A 17,706-nucleotide genomic window follows, 5' to 3' on the forward strand; every position below is an offset into this window, starting at 1 on the left:
CTTGTTGTTTATGGGCGAGACTTAGCGTTTTAAACATCAGCGTCTCCTGATTGGATGATTACAATGTATTCTTACGGTTTCAACTTATTACCAATTCTGATTGGACGACACACTACGGTCCCTCGTTAGTCATTGGCGGAGGGCAAAACAGGACCCGATTTCAAACCGTCTTTCCTGTTTGTTTGGAGAAGCATGTGTAACGTTTGCGTGTAATGGATTCTCTGTAGCAGCAGTGAGTAGAAGCGACACGGATTTTTAACGTTTTTGAATATGAGTAGTAAGTAATAAGCTACTTAATATGAACGAAACTTCCACTTCGACGCGTACAACAATTTTGGACTTCAGTCCAGGACAAATGGATGATTTTAAGGAAAATAATGTCCCCGTTTTGAGCCTAATACAGTTTTCTAAGGCTCCATTTGTCACATTTGGAACATTTAAGTTAGGAACCTCTAAGTCTGCTGTCCTGCGGATCGAGAATCCCGACGAAGATGTAGAAGCAGAGGTGACTGTTGAAAAGATACCTTCAAGCAAAGGATTTTCCGTGGACCACAGATCGTTTACCATTCAGGTATGTTTTAATTTTTAACATTAAAGGACCTTTACTAGATGCACTGAAATGTTTTTTAGCTCATCAAATTCGTATTTCACTAGTTGGATGATATTCTTTAAGTCATGTGAGCCACTTAGTTTCTGATCGTGTGGACCTTATACATTTTCTTATGTTTATAACCAACAAACATTTCCCATATTCTGTTGTATTTCTCTAGTAATGGCAAAGTTTTGTTTAGACGCCATTTCTTCTCAATTGTTTGGAACATAAGTAACAAAGTTCCACATTTGTTTTGCTGAAAATTACATGGTCTAGATTTTTCTTAATGTCTGTACAATTTACAAAAAACAACAACAAACATCAACAAAACATTGCAATGAATAATTTGGGGATTTTGGGGTTTTGTGTTGGCAGCCTGAAGGTTTTTTCAACCTGACTGTCACCTGGACGCCAACAGACGAAGGGGGAATAAGGGAGTTGATCACATTCAGTGCAAATGGAGTCCTCAAGCACCAGGCCGTCATGCTGGGGAGAGCAGAGGCACCGAAAAAGAAGAAGGTACTCTAGACCTCCATGTGCACAATGTCTGACAATTTGTGGCATTTTACTGCATGTACACATGTTTTACTGCTGTGTTTTCAGAAAAGCTTGTGGGACACCATCAAATCCAAAAAAGGTGGTGAAAGAGTCGGTGTCTCCCGAGGAAAGAAACCTGGTCATCCTGCGAAGATAACGGTCAATAAAACATTTCAGGTTTCTCGTGAGCCACATTACAAACGGGACAAGCCACGAAGCCCGCAGGCATCACTCAGCAAAGGCGAGGCTGCCAGAGAGAGGGTGCTTGTGAAAAGTTCCATTGGTAATAACTCAGAAAAATCCGAAAAGCAGAAGCCTTTAAACCCCAAGGTGTGGCAGCAATGTCTGCCCTTGACAGATCAAGAGAATGTGCTTCATTTTCAGAGGAACTCTCCCGTTGTCTTACTTGTTCCAGCCACAAAGGTGTTGGACTCTGGATTCATCTCTGCGAGCCCTGATGTCCTGAAACCAGAAAACAAGAATATTCTTAAAGTACTTAACAAGACCATATCACCTATTGGAACACCAGAGAGGTTTAAGAAGCTTATTCCTTATATTGAGTCAGAAAGTACAGGTCCACCCATGGCTCAGTCTGCAGCTGACGCCAACTGTGCTAATAGTGATTTAGCTCAAAACTCTGCTTTTTCTTTATCAAATGCGCTGGCTTTAATTGACTCAGAACTAAGTCAAATAGAAACCAGTCCTGGGGAGAGTAGTTTTCTCTCAGAGTTTTCCGATTCATTAGAATCTAAGAGTGACAGCTGTGTCCTCAAAGAATTCCCCAACATCCCTGAGTCCAATGAGCCAAGACTGACTTTCTTTATCAACAAAAAAGTTGAATCGAACAAAGCTGTGTATTCAGTGAAGGAGAATGTTGTTTCAAAATCGCCCAAAACGATGGTGAAAAAAGCTCGTTTTACCTCTACCACTGTGACTAAAAGCAAAGGCCCAGTGGAGGAAAACAGTTTAAGTGAAAGGAAGATAAAAAAGTCTAGGCGGAGGCTCTTGGAGAAAACTCTGGAGCTTGACAGCAGCAGCCAACACGAGTCTGGACCAGATACTCCCAAACTTCCAGTGATCCTTTCAGACTCAGGAAACACTGAATGTCTAAACACTGTGTGTGACGACATACATCAGTTGTCCACCTCCAACCCTGCTCCATGTATCAACGGCTCACCTACACCCATCACCTTCCCTCTCACCTCGCCTCCACTTGCAGCTTCCCATCGCTTCTCTTTCTCCGTCAACTCTCCACCGTGTGCATCTCCCCAGAAGTCATCCTCTCGTCTTCATTTTGACCTCCCTTCTACCCACTGCGAGTTTGGGTCCAGTTGTCCAACTGTCCCTGCTCCACTGGCTGCTCTGGAACACGTGTTTCCTGTCCAAATTGTGGCCAAGACCAAGAAGAGGAAGAGCGAAGAGTATTTGAAGAGTGACCCAAAAATGGACACAGTGAGAGCTGACAGGGTCAAAAGGAGCAAAGTGGTGACTGTAAAAACACAGTCCTCAAAATCACTGCAGGAGAAAAGAGCAGCAGCAGCAGCACAGAGGCAACAGCCCAGAGCAGCAGGTAGACAACTATGTTGGGTTTCACTGACTAATTTCTTGATCATAAGATATACTTGTGAAATTTAAAAAGATTTCGACAATATTAAAAAAATTGTATCTGCATCAATTTTTTTTTTAACATATTTAGGAAAGAAATAATCATGATTCATTGTGAATAATCCAGAGCTACGCCATGATTACTCAAACTAAATTTTTTTTTATGGTTTGATAGATTTTGTATTTGTATTCATATTTTCACAAAATACTGTTATATGCAGATGAGACTCTATATAGGAATATTTACCACTATTGTGAATTCATTGGGCAGGATTGTTCAAACACCTGATCTAAATGATGAGGACTAAACGGTATTCCCCTTTGTGGTCTTAGGATCAAATCGCTCCACAGCTTCATCTCTAAAGAGTTATAGGGCTTCCGTTCCCATGCAGACAAAAAATCAAAGCACCAAACCCGTCTCACGAGGTAAGTAACCTGGAGCTGCACTTTGATGGACAGTCAGGTTCAAATATGAGCTCATGTGTATTGAGTGTATTTTGTGAATTATCTAAATGGATGATTTTGTTTCTGTAGTTACGACGTCTGTAAAATCGTCTTCTTCCATAAAGATGTCCAGAGTTGTTGCTGTAGCTCAGTCCAAACTCACCTTCGTCAAACCTACGCAAACAGGTATTGGATGGCACCGTGTTAACGCACAATTCCCTCAACTGTGGCTGTGTAACCATATGTCCCAGCATTGAATTTTGTAAAATAACTCTACCCAGCCATACCAAGGCATCCAATGCCATTTGCTGCCAAGAACATGTTCTTTGATGAGAGGTGGATTGAGAAGCAGGAGCGAGGTTTCACCTGGTGGATTAACTACGTCCTGACGCCTGATGACTTCAGGGTCAACATTGAAGTTGCTAAAGGTAACGTGGATCAAATGCGTTACCTCGGTAAAATAATCTGATTTCATGAGATGATGCATTTTATATATTTATTTATTTTAATTGTGCAGTCAATGCTGTGTCTCTGGCCATGGGCACTGATGACAACTTCAGTGTGCCAAAGGCTCCCACCAAAGAGGAAGTGTCCTTCAGCACCTACACGGCCAGACGCAAGCTGACCCGCCTTCGCCGCTCCGCCTGTCAGCTCTTCACATCTGAGACCATGGTAAAGGCCATTCAGAGGCTAGAGCTGGAGGTGGAGTCCAGGAGGCTGCTTGTGCGGAAAGACCGCCATCTTTGGAAGGATATAGGTAAAGTGCAGAAACCAGTCCATGTTGGGCTGGAGTACTCCAGACAGGCCTGAATGATAATGTTAAGTTTTTATTTATTTATTTATTCTTTTCAGGTGAGCGCAAGAAACTTCTCAAATGGCTTCTTTCGTACAATCCACTGTGGTTGCGCATTGGACTTGAGGTATTCCTGACAAACTGCTTGTACCTTGGTGCAAACCAAAACAGTTTCTCTTCTGTTTATTTAACACCACGTTGCTCATTTGCAGACGATCTTTGGGGAGTTGATCTCGCTCGAGAGCAACAGCGATGTCTTAGGCCTGGCAATGTTCATCCTGCAGCGGCTGCTGTGGAACGCAGACATCGCTGCTGAGTTCAGACACGCAAAAGTACCACACCTTTACAAAGAAGGTGACTACCCCCTGATAGTGGATTTTCGAGTGCTGTTTTAATGCTTAAGTAGAGTCAATTTCTTGCTAGGACCGATTATCTTTTTACACACCCAGTCATGACAATTCACTACAAGTTAACCTGCTAATTTAGGTGCTACCCAAACTGCTATAAGCATTAAGACTTAAACTAAATACAAGTTTTAAATAAAAATAGAATAGGATAAAAATTATATTTAACAAATTTATATGGTATAATTGAGTAAAAGCCAAATAATATTTTCCCTCTAAAAGGTTCATAGGAATGACGAAAAAGTTTTCCAAACTTTTTGTACCTTGTTTTAAATCTACTGTGGTGCATTTTAGGCCAGTGACAATTATATGCTCACCATATACCTAAATTTAATTGGGTAAAAAAGGACACAAGAAAAACCCTACTATACCTTAAATCACTGCAAGGCCGTTTCTTTAATGAGACCAATGTAATTAATGTAATAAATTGACTTTCTATTACCTGGTATAACTATCTGTGCTAGGCCACGAGGAGGCGTTGTCGCGCTTCACATTGAAGAAGCTGCTCCTGCTGGTGTGTTTTCTGGACAAGGCCAAAGAGTCTCGGCTGATTGAGCACGACCCCTGTCTGTTCTGTGTGGATGCAGAGTTCAAGGTAGTTCAAGGACCCGTCTACGTCATTTACTAATAATGAATTTTCTGAATCAGACAGTTAGATGCATTAACCTCTGCCATCAAGCCCCACTTTTCCTATTTATTGTATTTCTGCTGCAGACAAGCAAAGACCTGCTCCTGGCCTTCTCCAGGGATTTCCTGAGTGGAGAAGGAATTCTACCACGGCACCTCGGCTATTTGGGATTACCCGTCTCCCATGCCCAGAAGCCCCTGGATGAGTTTGACTTTGCTGTGAAGAATCTTGCTGTTGACTTGAGATGTGGCATACGGCTTGTGTGAGTGAGACGTCGTGAATTACATGTGATGCTCTAATCCCAGCAGGAGATCTGTTTCTTCCTGTTCTCCAGGGTGAGGCTCAGCCTCAGAGCCACAGATTCATGAAATCATTTCAGTGTTTACGGCCCGTCAGCTGAAAGGTTTTAGAGGAGATTTTTATCCCTGGGATTTCACACTAAATAATTTTTGTTGCCGCAACACCAATGGTTTCCATTTTGTGTGTTTGTTGGTTTGGGCTTAATAAGGCGACAGTAAGCCAGAAACCTGCATTTTATTAAATGGAATTTGTAGAACGTTAAATATCTTTTAATATACAGTCATAACTAGCTAGCTATCTTAGCTGCTTTAGTCTGTTTCTTTGCTCAAACATGAGATTTACCATGAGTTGACAGTCAAAATGATTTAAGTTGGTGTGATTCTAATTCCTAATGGTAAAAAAAATGAATGTTTTGGTTTATTACAGCGTTTATTTAACATATAACTAAAGATACATTTTTAGCACATTACGTTAAACAACAGTGCTGATTCATCTATATAAGGTCTAGCTCTTTTTGTTTTTAAATATTTAGTTGGCAGGCAGTACTGATGTTGGCATTAATATCAAAAGCAGAGGAGGTGAGTTGTAGAGTGATATGTAGGCACAAAATCCGCTGTAGTGACTCCTGTAATTTTAACAAGAAAAGTTTTACATTTCCTCTCAGGCGGGTGATGGAGCTCCTCACCCAAGACTGGAGTCTGTCACCAAAGCTCCGGCTGCCTGCCATCAGCCGACTGCAGAAGGTTCACAACACTGACGTTGCTCTGCAGGTCCTCAAAAGCAAAGGAGTCGACCTGAAGGATGAACAGGGTGAGTGAAATTCAGTGTCTAATGATTATTTTTCTTTTGAGATAAGTTTTGATTAAACAGACACTTGATGTTTTCAGGAATCCTATCTCCATGGCACTGAACATTTATGGCTTAAATTTGGTTTTGTATCTTTGATTTTGAAGGCACCACCATCGACTCCAGAGACATCGTGGACGGACACAGAGAGAAGACACTGAGCCTCTTGTGGAAAATCATCTTTGCATTTCACGTACATGTCTAATTAATTATTATTTTTTCTACACCACCTGCTGTGAAGAGTTGACTGTGCCCAGTAACTCCATGGTCTTTTCAGGTGGAGGTGATTTTGGATGAGAATCAGCTCAGGGAGGAGATCACCTTCCTCAGGAGGACCCTCAGAACCAAACAGAGGCTGGAATCTCTGAGGGCAGATCATATGCCCCGGTCCAGTCCGACAAATATCAGAGAACCGTATGAGCACAGCAGCACTAAGATATCACTGCTGATGGACTGGGCAAGAGCTGTGTGTGACTTCTACAGTCTGAAGGTCAGAGATGTTCTTATTTCCAACTGACTAAACTGATGTTTACTGTAGAAAATATATAATAATAAACTTATTCAGGTGAATGATTTAAAAAAAACACCTCAGAGGACCCCCTGCTGCCTGAGCACAATCTAGTTTCCATAAATCTAAATAAATAAATGTATTGCAATGTCAATATATGTGCATTTTACCCTTGTATTTGCAGGTGGAGAACTTTACTGTGACGTTCTCCGACGGCCGCATCCTCTGCCACCTCATCCACCACTACCACCCTGGTCTCCTGCCCGAGGAGGCTGTCAGTCACAGCACCACGCAGACCATGGAGTGCTCCTTGAGGGGACGCCTGGAGCTCAGCTGCTCAGCCAGCGACTCTGACAGCTCCTTTGACTCTGTGCCCCCAGGCCTGAATGGTATGTCAGCATGGTGCCTCTCAGTCCACGTGTCTAATTGGATGCTCTTTGGAAATAATAGAAAACATTGTTTGTGTCGGATGAGTGTGCAAAAAATGAGGAGGGTGAGAAGAGAGAAGGCAAGAGGAAAAAAAGACAAAAGAAATGAAAGAAAAAGATTTCCCCTCCCAGCTTGTCCCTGCACTGTAAAGATAGACAGATTAAAAGTTTTGCACATGTATGTATGTATGTATTTAAAAAACTGTGATGCTTCCATTCAATGAAAATTTGCCTGTGATCTCCACTTTCCATTGAATTTGTCAATAGATTTTCTTTAGCAGTTATTTAGTTAAATGTACCAGGAAAAACAAGCTACAAGTGTAAAAAACAAAAAACAAAAGTTTAACTACATCAATCAACTATCAGTAGCCAATAAATGTTTGTAGCAACTTAAAATACTATTTTTGAGTATTTAAAACTCAACCCAGTTGTAGTCCATTACCTAATATTATTTGTCTCTGTCAGAAAGTGCAGTATTGAGATCACAGACGTGTCATTTCCTTTTTGGACAGGAACAGGTTCTCCATTGGTTTTATTTAAAGAGCTTCTAGAAAACGAAAGGAACAACTTTCGATTGGTGAACACGGCAGTGGCCTACCTGGGCGGAGTCCCTGCGATGATCAACCCCGCTGACATGTCCAACACTATTCCTAATGAGAAGGTAGGAGTTTTAAGATAGAGATAAACCAGTGACTTCCAAAGAAGACTTAATGTTAACAGTGTATGTTGCAATTGGCCGAAGTATGTCTCTGAAAATTGGTCAAAAGTAGGGGTATCCGATATTAACTTTTTGCCGATATCTGGTATGCCGATATTCTCCAAACTCTTAATTTCTGATTTCAATATCAACCGATACTGATATAGCGGGGCAGTGGTGGTCTGGTGGTTAAGGAAGTTAAGTGCCGTCTGCTTAATAAGGTGATGGATTAGGGCAGTGTTTCTCAATTATTTTCAACCATGCCCCCCGCCAGTGGACAGAAGTTATTTCACCCCCAACTGAAATACTGTATAAGTATATGGGTACAGCATTTTGCATACAATACCCTAATTAGTAAAACAGATTAATAAACAGCTACAATGCTGCCATCTAATGGCTCTCCCTTTCACATTCACATTATCCCCAAAACAATTTTTAGGGCACTCATCATTTGGCGAAACCCAGGCATTGTTATCGGAGGAAAAACTGACTACGATTCTTACAGATACTACATAATTATGCTAATATGGGGCCAAATATATCAGTCGTCCGATATTATTGGATACCCTTATGCAAAAGTCATCTTCCAAAGCCAGTCAACATTATGGCCTTGTTTAACGGGCTCTGCTGTGATTCTCATGTGTTTCCAGGTTGTGATGTCCTACCTGACTTTCCTTTGTGCTCGTCTGCTGGATCTGCGCAACGAAACCAGAGCAGCGCGAGTCATTCAAGGTGCCTGGAGAAAATACAGGCTGAAGAAGGATTTGCAGGTCTTCAAGGTCAGCTAACAGCAGTGGTTCCCAAACTTTTTCTGCACTGCAGCAATTCAGCACAGTTACAGCTAGTGCCTTAAATCTTACTGTAATTTAGTTCCATGTACAAATATTCCCATGAAGGCAAAATCACTGGGGCAAATTATTTATTATTTATTTAAATATTTCAATTATGATTTAATTTATTTGCCTTGCTGCACCCATCCTCGGCAGTAGCTCCATGATCCCTGTGGGTGGCTCACACCTCATTTTGGAAACCAGCAGACTTAGATCTTCCATTCTTTGACCGTCAGACGGCAACAGTCAGACATCAGTCATCCCATAGCCTTTCTATGCGTTAAATTGATGTGAAGTCAAAAGTATTACTGTGCTTGTCTCACAAAGGGTGTCAACATTTTCCATAACCTTGTCAGTCACAGCTCACTCCTACTCCTGGTGGAAAAAACAACCCTGTTGTGGTAAATAACTGAGAGTAAAAATGACAAGACAAACTTTGTCATTGAACACAGGAAAGAAACATGGCAGCTGTAAAAATCCAGTTACTTGTAAGGAGGTTTCTGCAGAGGCGCAGAGCTGTGAGGCAGAACCAGGCCGCTCTTGTCATCCAGTCATTGTGGAGGGGCCACGTGACCCGGGTGAGGCTGAGGCGTCAAAAAGAGGCCAGGATCCGTACTCTGCAACACAGAGCAGCAACAATTATACAGGCGAGTGTTTTTGAATGTTTGTTGTGAAAAGTCTATACATGTCCAAAATAAAAACGTTACTATTGCCATTGCATTATTTTATATATAACCATATCCACAAGTGCATGGTAATGGTTTTGCTAAGTTGTTGTGCTGCCTAGTTAACATGAGGTACAATGTCCAGCAGTACTTTTTTTTTTTTTTTTTTTTTTACTGTCATGTTCTTTTTTTTTTTTGTTCTTAAAATAAATGGTTCTTATCTTGTGTGTACAGGCTCGCTGGAGAATGTTTTCCACCCTGAGGTCTTACCAGCACCTCAGGTACCATGCCATTATTGTTCAGGCACAATGGCGAATGAAGATGGCAGCCTGTGCCTATGGAAAACTCTACTGGGCAGCAGCAGTCCTTCAGACACGCTGGCGTGCACTGGTTGTGGCAAGAAGAGAAAGAGAACGCTATCTGTCCCTCAGAGCAACGGTGAGAAAATTACAGAGCGGTTACAGAAGATGGAAGGCCTTCAAGAGTGAGAAGGAAAACAATGCTGCCAGAATGATACAAGGTGTCTTCAGGAAATGGTATGGCCAAAGAATGGCCCACAGAAGTGCTGCTGCTGCAACGATTCAGTCTTGGTACAGAATGCAGAAGTGTCTCTGTCAATACAGGAAGATCAAAAAAAGTGCCCTCCTCATCCAGGCTCTGTACAGAGGTCATGCACAGAGACGTCGATTTGAGGCAGCGAAGCTGCAGCAGCGCTCGGCTGTTATCCTCCAGCGTGCCTTCAGAGGTCACGCTGTCAGGAAACAGGTTGCCAGAATGAGAAGCGCAGCAGTCCTGATTCAACGCTGGTTCAGGGCCATTGTGAGAAGGGATAAGGAGAGACAAGAGTTTGTCAGGCTGAGAAGTGCTGCCGTTACCATCCAGGCAGCTTATCGTGGAAATGTGGCCCGAGCGTTTGTGAAAAAACAGCAGAAGGCTGCGCTGGCCATCCAGGCGGCTTTCAGGAGGTACGCTGCCCAGAGCCGCTACATTTCCATGAGAAAGGCAGCAGTCGTGATACAGCAAAAGTACAGAGCCTACATATTAGCCCGTAAAACCTTGAAGGACTTTGTGGCTCTCAGATATGCTGTGGTTATTATTCAGTCTAACTGGAGAGGCAGAGCCGACAGGAAAAAAATAAAATATCGCCACAGCTGTGCAACTGTCATAAAGGCTCACTACCGTCGGCACAAAATGCAGTCAGAGTACAGGGCAAAGAAGGCAGCAGCTGTAATCATACAGCGCCAGTACAGGGCTTTTGCTGTTTCAAAGAAAACCAGGGAAGCGTTTATGTGCGAGAGGAAAGCATGCATTACACTGCAGGCTGCCTTCAGGGGCATGAGGACCAGAGTAGAGCTGAGGAGGAAGCACCAGGCTGCCACCATCATTCAGTCAACATTTAGAAAGTTTTCATGTAGGAATCAATACATTCTGCTACAAAGTGCATCTTTTGTCATCCAGAGTCGGTACAGAGCCTTGTTGCTCTGCAGAACGCAGCAAAAAGAGTACAGGCAGCTGCAGCAGGCGGCTGTGAAGATACAGGCCCTCTACAGAGGATTTAGAGTAAGAGAAGAACTAAAGTATAGGAACAAAGCTGCCAGAATAATCCAAGCTCAGTTCAGGATGTACAGGATACGCATGATCTACCTTGCCACCAAATGTGCCGCCATCATTGTTCAGGAGCGTTTTAGGGCCCAAATATTAAGAAACCAACAGCTGCATAAGTACAGAACAATGAAATCTGCAGCCGTCACCATTCAGAAAGTGTTTCGTGGCCACATTGTCAGGAGGAATGTTACAGAAATGCACCGAGCTGCTGCAGTCATTCAAAGGATGTTCCTCGTAGTCAGAGATCGAAGGAGGTTTCTCGCTGTTAAATCAGCAGCTTCTGTGTGTCAGCGGAGGTACAGAGCGCTGTCTGTGGCGAGGAAAGACCGCTTGGACTTTTTGTCAAAGCGTAGGGCGGCCACTTGTCTGCAGGCAGTCTACAGAGGATATAAGGTCAGAGGGCAACTGCGTGTTCAGAACATGGCAGCCGTGACAGTTCAGGCTCACTACCGAGCGTACAAACAGAGAAGTCACTACAGGAGGCTACGCTGGGCTGCCACTGTGGTGCAGGCACGTTACAGAGCAAGCAAAGCAATGAGACAGGAAGTGTACAAACTGAGTGCCAAGCGACACGCCACCGTCATGATACAAGCTGCCTACCGTGGAATGAAGTGCAGACAAATCATGAAACAAAAGAGTCAGGCTGCCGGTGTCATCCAAAGAGCCTATAGAGCACATTGTGTACGCAGACAGTACCTTGCTCTAAGATCCTCTGTTCTCATTATTCAAAGGCGGTACCGGGCCACTGTAACAGCTAATGAGCAGGTGCAAAAGTATCAAGATTTGCGAAATGCAGTCGTTGCCCTCCAGGCTGCATGCAGAGGACGACAGGTCAGAAAGGAAGTTGCTCGTTGGCATCAGGCAGCGACTCTGATTCAGTCAGTGTTTAGGAGGCACAGAGAGGAAGTTAAATTCCAGGCCATGCGACTGTCGGCCGTCATCATCCAGAGGTACTACAGGGCCTGTGTTCTTCAGAGAAAAGACAGAGAAAACTATCTTGAAGTTAAGCATGCTGCTGTAGTTCTTCAAGCTACCTTCAGAGGTCAGCGTGTTCGAAGAGACATTGCCAAGATGCACAAGGCAGTTACGCTCATCCAAGCCAACTTCAGGAGACATCGCTTTAGGAGACAACACTGGGCTGCCTGTGTGTTGCAGCATAGGTTCAGAGCCCAAAGAAAGAGAGATGTTGATGTGAAAAACTACCAAGAGCTGAGAAAAGCAGTCATTAGTTTACAGGCAGCCTACAGAGGGCGGCAGGTCAGAAAGGAAGTTGCTCGTTGGCATCAGGCAGCAACTCTGATTCAGTCAGTGTTTAGGAGGCACAGAGAGGAAGTTAAATTCCAGGCCATGCGACTGTCGGCCGTCATCATCCAGAGGTACTACAGGGCCTGTGTCCTTCAGAGAAACGACAGAGAAAACTTCTTGAAAGTTCGAGACGCTGCTGTAGTTCTACAGGCTGCCTACAGAGGTCTGCACGTTCGAAGAAACATTGCCAAGATGCACAAGTCAGCGACTGTCATCCAAGCCAACTTTAGGAGGCGTAAGGAGCAGTCACACTACAGAAGACAATATTGGGCAGCCTGTGTGTTGCAGAAAAGATTTAGAGCCAAAAAGCAGAAAGATCTCGACTCAAAACATTATCAAATGACCAGAGATGCAGCCATTGTGCTCCAAGCTGCATATCGTGGAATGAAAACAAGAAGAGGAATCAAACGCAGCCATCTCGCTGCCAGCATTATCCAGAGAGCTTTAATGGCTCACTGTGAGCGGAGACACTATCTGACTTTAAAAACTGCAGTTCTTACCATTCAGAGGAGATATCGGGCCAATGTAGCTTCAAAAAAAGAGATGCAGAAGTACAGAAACATACAAAGTGCAGCTGTCACCCTCCAGGCTGCATGCAGAGGATGGCAGGTCAGAAAGGAAGTTACTCGTTGGCATCAGGCAGCGACTCTGATTCAGTCTGTGTTCAAGAGGCACCGAGAGGAAGTTAAGTTTCAGGCCATGCGATTGTCAGCCGTCATCATCCAGAGGTACTACAGGGCCTGTGTCCTTCAGAGAGAAGACAGAGAAAACTTCCTTAAAATTCGTGGCGCTGCTGTAGTTCTTCAAGCTGCCTTCAGGGGTAAGCATGTCCGAAGGAACATAACCAAGATGCACAAAGCAGCCACGCTCATTCAAGCCAACTTCAGGAGACATAAACAGCAGTCACAATTTAGGAGACAATGTTGGGCAGCCTATGTGCTACAGCAGAGGTTCAGAGCCCAAAGAGAGAGAGACGTTAATGTGAAAAACTACCAAGAGCTGAGAAAAGCAGTCATTAGTTTACAGGCTGCTGTCCGTGGATTCAACTCCAGACGAAAGTTCAAGCAGAGGCACCGTTGTGCCACAGTTATCCAGAGAGCATACAGAGAGCACTGTGAACATAAGCACTACATGAAATTGAATTCATGTGTCATCAATATTCAGCGAAGGTATAGGGCAACGTTGGTGGCTAAAAAACAACGAACACAGTATCTTGAAATGCACAGTGCAGCTGTGGTCCTTCAGGCTGCATACAGGGGGCACCAGGTCAGAATGGAGGTCACTCGCTGGCACCGGGCTGCTGCTGTCATTCAGTCCCAATTCAGGAAGCACAAGGAGGAAGTCAAATTCTGTGCCATGAGAGTGGCAGCCATCATCATCCAAAGACATTATCGTTCATGTGTGGCTCAGCGAAAAGAGAGAGAAGTGTTTCTGAGAAAAAGACAATCCACTATCGTCCTTCAGGCGGCACTCAGAGGGTGGCGGGTCAGAAGGGAAATAGGCCGACAGAACCGCAGCGCAGTCGTCATACAGTCGCACTGGAGAGGTGCAGTGCAGAGGGTGAGCTTCCAGAGGAAGAGAGCGGCAGCGCTGACACTTCAGCGCAGGTTCAAGGAGATGCAGTGGGGCAGGGCGGAGAGGAACAACTATACCCGTATGAGGAAAGCTGCCATCACACTTCAGATACATTTCAGGGCCTGGAGGACAAGACGACAGGTAGGTGTTAACTTAATCAATTTCATATATTGCTTTAGAAGTTGTTGTTTTTTTTATTTTCATGACAGTTTCAGTTGTCTGAAATTGACTAAAAACACAACACAGTCAAAAATATTTGAGATTTATTTCAGTGCTCCATTGTGTTGCAGTTCCAGGAAGCAGAAAAGGCCAATCGGAGATTCAGGTTTACGTCAGCAGTTTTCCATCATCTCTCTGCCATGAAGATCCAAAGAGCTTTAAGAGCTCACTGGGCTTTGGAATCTGGGAAGAGGCAGATCCATTGTGTCCTAACCATACAGGTAAAGACAAACGCTCTCACTGTCATTGCTACCCTTAAACCTTTGATACATTTCATTAATAAGTGCTTTTTTGAAATTATATTATAATATTTTTTTTTTTTTTTTTTAAGCGGGGGGGGAGAGCAAGGCAGCAGAGGAGGCGATATCTAGAAGACAGGAGGAGGGTGGTCGTAGCCCAGTCGATGGTGAGGACCTGGTTGGCTCATCGCCATAAAGCTGCAGCTGTCATCCAGCAGGCTGTCCGGAAATTCCTCCTTGTCAAGCGCCAGAAGAGGATTCGGGAAGGGATTGTTAAAGCTCAGGTACTGATGACAGGATTGGGCCATCTTTCTAACTTTATTCCTGCTTCTGAAAGGTCCACATTTGGACCCTGTAGACATTAAACAGAAAAAGTTTATAACAGAAGAGCTGTCTGACATGGGACTCTGTTTAAAATAAGAGGGAAAAAAGTTGTTTGAACAGGAGTTACACAACCTAGTTGTTTAAAGAGTTCTAGGAAATCTCAGCCAGACCTCATTTCCCAAATCATCGATCAATAATTGTGTTACACATGATGAAACTTTTCCTTTCCTGTGCTCTTCCTTCAGGCTCTGTGGAGAGGGCACCGCTCCCGCCGACTGAATGACAATCCCATGGTGGTAAAGCTGAGACACCGTCTGCGTGAAGTTACTGACACGGCCAGAGAGGAGGACAAATTGTGCAACAAGACGTCGTCTTCTCTGGACTACCTGCTCAAATGCAAACACATGTCTTATATCCTAGAGGCCCTGAAAAACCTCGGTAATGGTTTCACACATCTCTGCACTAACACAATACAGTGTAATATCTGAAGAGATGATATTTAAAAAATGCAACGCTTACATGACTCCTGGTGTGTCTGTGCATTCCCAGAGACCGCCACTAGGCTGTCACCTGAGTGCTGTGAGCGGCTGGTGAACAGCGGAGCCACAAATACTATCTTCACCCTGATCCGCTGCTGTAACAGAAGCGTCCCCTGCATGGACATGATCACCTTCTCCATCCAGATCCTCCTCAACCTGTCGAAGGTAACAGATGTCGATGGGCTACAGCTCCAATCAAGACATTTTATCCATCTCTGATTTTCTGTTTTGGCTCCTGACTGAATAATTACATTTGAGGAAAGTGAATGTTACATCAGTAGGAAACCAAGTTGAATTTGAGTTGAATCATGTTTTTAAGTTGGTAAGTCTGTGTACACTGTGTATAGGTGTGGGTTTGGCTCAGTACGCTGTTTATTGACATTAAATTCAGGCGGTACTATGTATCGTCGCCATCTCCCATAAATTTATTAAGATAGTCTTGTTTCACTAATTTGACGTATGGCATTACAACTCGGCATCTTGTTCACACCAACTTTGACATTTTAAGTTATTCTTACGAATGTTACTAGTTTTTAATACAGGTTTTGGCTAAAACTTTTTGGTTGTATTTTATTTCTTGACCTATCACATTCTCACAGTACCACAAGACAATTGAGGCGGTGTATTGTGTGGACAAATCTGTGGAGACACTTTTGGACCTGCTGCAGAGGTACAGAGAAAAAGCAGGTGACAAAGTTGCAGACAAGGGCGGCAGTATCTTCACCAAAGCCTGCTTCCTTGTTGCTCTCCTGCTGCAGGACAAAGGCCGCGCTGTGGTTCGTAGCCATGTTTTTAACAAACTGTATCTCCTAACCTGTAGAAAGGCTTAACACAAAACCTCTACTACTTGTGTTTAGGAGGTAATGAAGCTGCCCAAAGCCTCGGACAGGATTAGCAGCATTTATCGACTGACTGCTCGCAAACACAAGATGGATGCGGAGAGAACGGTCATCAAACAGAAGATGAACGCGTCTATCAACGGGAGCTTCTTGGTTCAGGCAACACCTAGAAAATCCAGGACTGCACCCAAGTATGTGCTCCATAGATTTACAGATGGGGGCTGGATTTTTTTTTCTCTAGTTGTTAACATGTGGTTTTTTTTCCTTTTTTGTGTGTGTTTTTGTTCAGGTTTGCACCAGACTGGGTTCTCAAAAAAGACAAGCTCAAAGACATTGTGGATCCTCTCAGGGCGATCCAGATGGTTGCAGACACTTTGTCTATTGTATTGTAAATATTTATGCTATTAAATTGGAACTCATCTCTTTTTCTTCCACAAGGAAGAGATTTTTATGCTGTTTTTTGTTTATTCTTTTTTTTTTAACTGACATTTCCATGTGTTTAATGTACCTAGTAAATTGTTTGATTTGTTTCCTCATTTGTTTCTCTCCTATGTATTAATTTAAATTCTCGACAAAGTTAAAGCCTAGTATTTAGGTATTATATACGTATGTGTTGTTTCCAATGCACAGACACCATTTTTATATGCAAAATTTGATGCACAGTGCAAGTATAAATTGTACATTGGTCCAAATATACGGTGTGTGGGCTAAGGTTTAATATTTTAGAAAAATAAATCTTAAGGAAAAAAAGCAGACTACTGTTATATCCTGTTAAGATATGAACTGCTTTTTTAAAGAGGATTGTAATAGTTCTTATCAGCAGGATTCCCAAACATCTGGAAAAAAAACTAGAAAAAATTACGACCAAATATCAGCTCATTTAGGATATAAGAGAAAAAATCACAAAGATAAAAGACAGAATCTGTTCAGTAAGAGTTTTTCTTAACTGCTGCCACAGGGCACAACAACTACACGGGATCGGGATCATGATTTGGTTATTTGTTGTGAAAACTTGTTTGGAAAATACTTATAGATACTTACTTATAAATACCAAGAAAAAAGTAATTGTCCAGTATTGTTTAAATTCAGATTACATGTCAACATAACCAAAAAATGTTACTAAAACACATGAGCTTCTAAAAGGGCTCTAAAAGCTGTCTTTATCTTTGTAGATCTAATAAAAGCAAATGGTGCTCCTGGAGCAGTTGTATTTTCCTATTAAGAAGTCGTAAGTGGTTAAGAAGTACATGAAAGTGGTGCAGGACCTGCATTTAGACAACAGGACATTGGACAGTAGATCAATAGAAGTCACTAGCAGCAGGACAGTACTATATTTAACTGACCATTTGTCAACAGGCCTGACTGAACTTTGATAAATCATTGACGTGTGTTCAGTCATCATGTCATATATATTTTTCTTTTAAAAAAAGTAATAAGCACTGAACCATAGATGAAGAAAATTATTAAATAAAAAAACAATTCCTTTACATACATCTTTTAGAAGTAGGATGAGGGATGGAGTGTTGGCACTAAGGAACACTGGCATTTGCTCTCATACAAGCAACATGATAGTACCACATTTTTAAAATTTCCCCCATCACTTAAGTATGACCATTTTTAAGGATGTAGTTTTCAAAAATGTATTAATTTCATAAAAGAATTTGTGAAGAAACATTGTAATGAATACATTTTGTGAATTTCACCATCCAATGTTAATCTAAAAAAAAGTGTATTGACTGTGTCAATATACATTATTTGTATTTGTATTTGTATTTTTGCACTGT

General features: G+C 42.7%; 1 protein-coding gene and 2 long non-coding RNA genes across 5 annotated transcripts; 1 reads left to right on the forward strand and 2 right to left on the reverse strand.

Moving 5' to 3' along the window:
* Nucleotides 1-159: 159 nt before the first annotated feature.
* On the forward strand, nt 160-16,458 carry aspm (assembly factor for spindle microtubules). Of its 2 annotated transcripts, none has more exons than XM_017031125.2 (26): nt 160-571; nt 968-1,111; nt 1,196-2,699; nt 3,068-3,160; nt 3,269-3,364; nt 3,460-3,606; nt 3,696-3,935; nt 4,031-4,098; nt 4,184-4,325; nt 4,840-4,970; nt 5,090-5,265; nt 5,968-6,113; nt 6,257-6,342; nt 6,427-6,639; nt 6,842-7,046; nt 7,598-7,746; nt 8,433-8,561; nt 9,065-9,259; nt 9,512-13,903; nt 14,053-14,202; nt 14,313-14,504; nt 14,790-14,982; nt 15,094-15,248; nt 15,683-15,859; nt 15,941-16,113; nt 16,212-16,458. In XM_017031125.2, the coding sequence occupies exons 1-26, from the start codon at nt 299-301 to the stop codon at nt 16,312-16,314; spliced, it is 9,672 nt and encodes a 3,223-aa protein (XP_016886614.1). In that variant the 5' UTR covers nt 160-298; the 3' UTR covers nt 16,315-16,458. The 2 variants fall into 2 exon arrangements, with proteins under 2 accessions (XP_016886614.1, XP_024920751.1); XM_025064983.1 differs by having other exon boundaries at nt 7,604-7,746.
* On the reverse strand, nt 5,287-9,234 carry LOC112488488 (uncharacterized). Of its 2 annotated transcripts, none has more exons than XR_003052579.1 (5): nt 8,448-9,069; nt 7,684-7,735; nt 6,828-7,092; nt 5,989-6,097; nt 5,287-5,399 (listed from the first exon to the last, which is right to left on the reverse strand). It is a non-coding gene; the product is annotated as an uncharacterized LOC112488488 (long non-coding RNA). The 2 variants fall into 2 exon arrangements; XR_003052580.1 differs by lacking the exon at nt 5,287-5,399 and adding an exon at nt 9,099-9,234 and having other exon boundaries at nt 8,448-9,005.
* On the reverse strand, nt 13,933-15,204 carry LOC112488490 (uncharacterized). Its single transcript, XR_003052581.1, has 2 exons — nt 15,064-15,204; nt 13,933-14,930 (listed from the first exon to the last, which is right to left on the reverse strand). It is a non-coding gene; the product is annotated as an uncharacterized LOC112488490 (long non-coding RNA).
* Nucleotides 16,459-17,706: the final 1,248 nt, after the last annotated feature.

Source organism: Cynoglossus semilaevis, chromosome 2 (assembly GCF_000523025.1).
Source record: "Cynoglossus semilaevis isolate Cse_v1.0 chromosome 2, Cse_v1.0, whole genome shotgun sequence".
NCBI lineage: Eukaryota > Metazoa > Chordata > Actinopteri > Pleuronectiformes > Cynoglossidae > Cynoglossus > Cynoglossus semilaevis.

Bases quoted from the DNA above. Each gene is read 5' to 3' on its own strand.
- aspm (XM_017031125.2), top strand. From the start codon at position 299: ATGAACGAAACTTCCACTTCGACGCGTACAACAATTTTGGACTTCAGT. The intron at 4,099-4,183 runs GTATTCCTGACA...GCTCATTTGCAG, and splicing joins GGTTGCGCATTGGACTTGAG to ACGATCTTTGGGGAGTTGAT. The intron at 15,249-15,682 runs GTAACAGATGTC...ACATTCTCACAG, and splicing joins TCCTCCTCAACCTGTCGAAG to TACCACAAGACAATTGAGGC.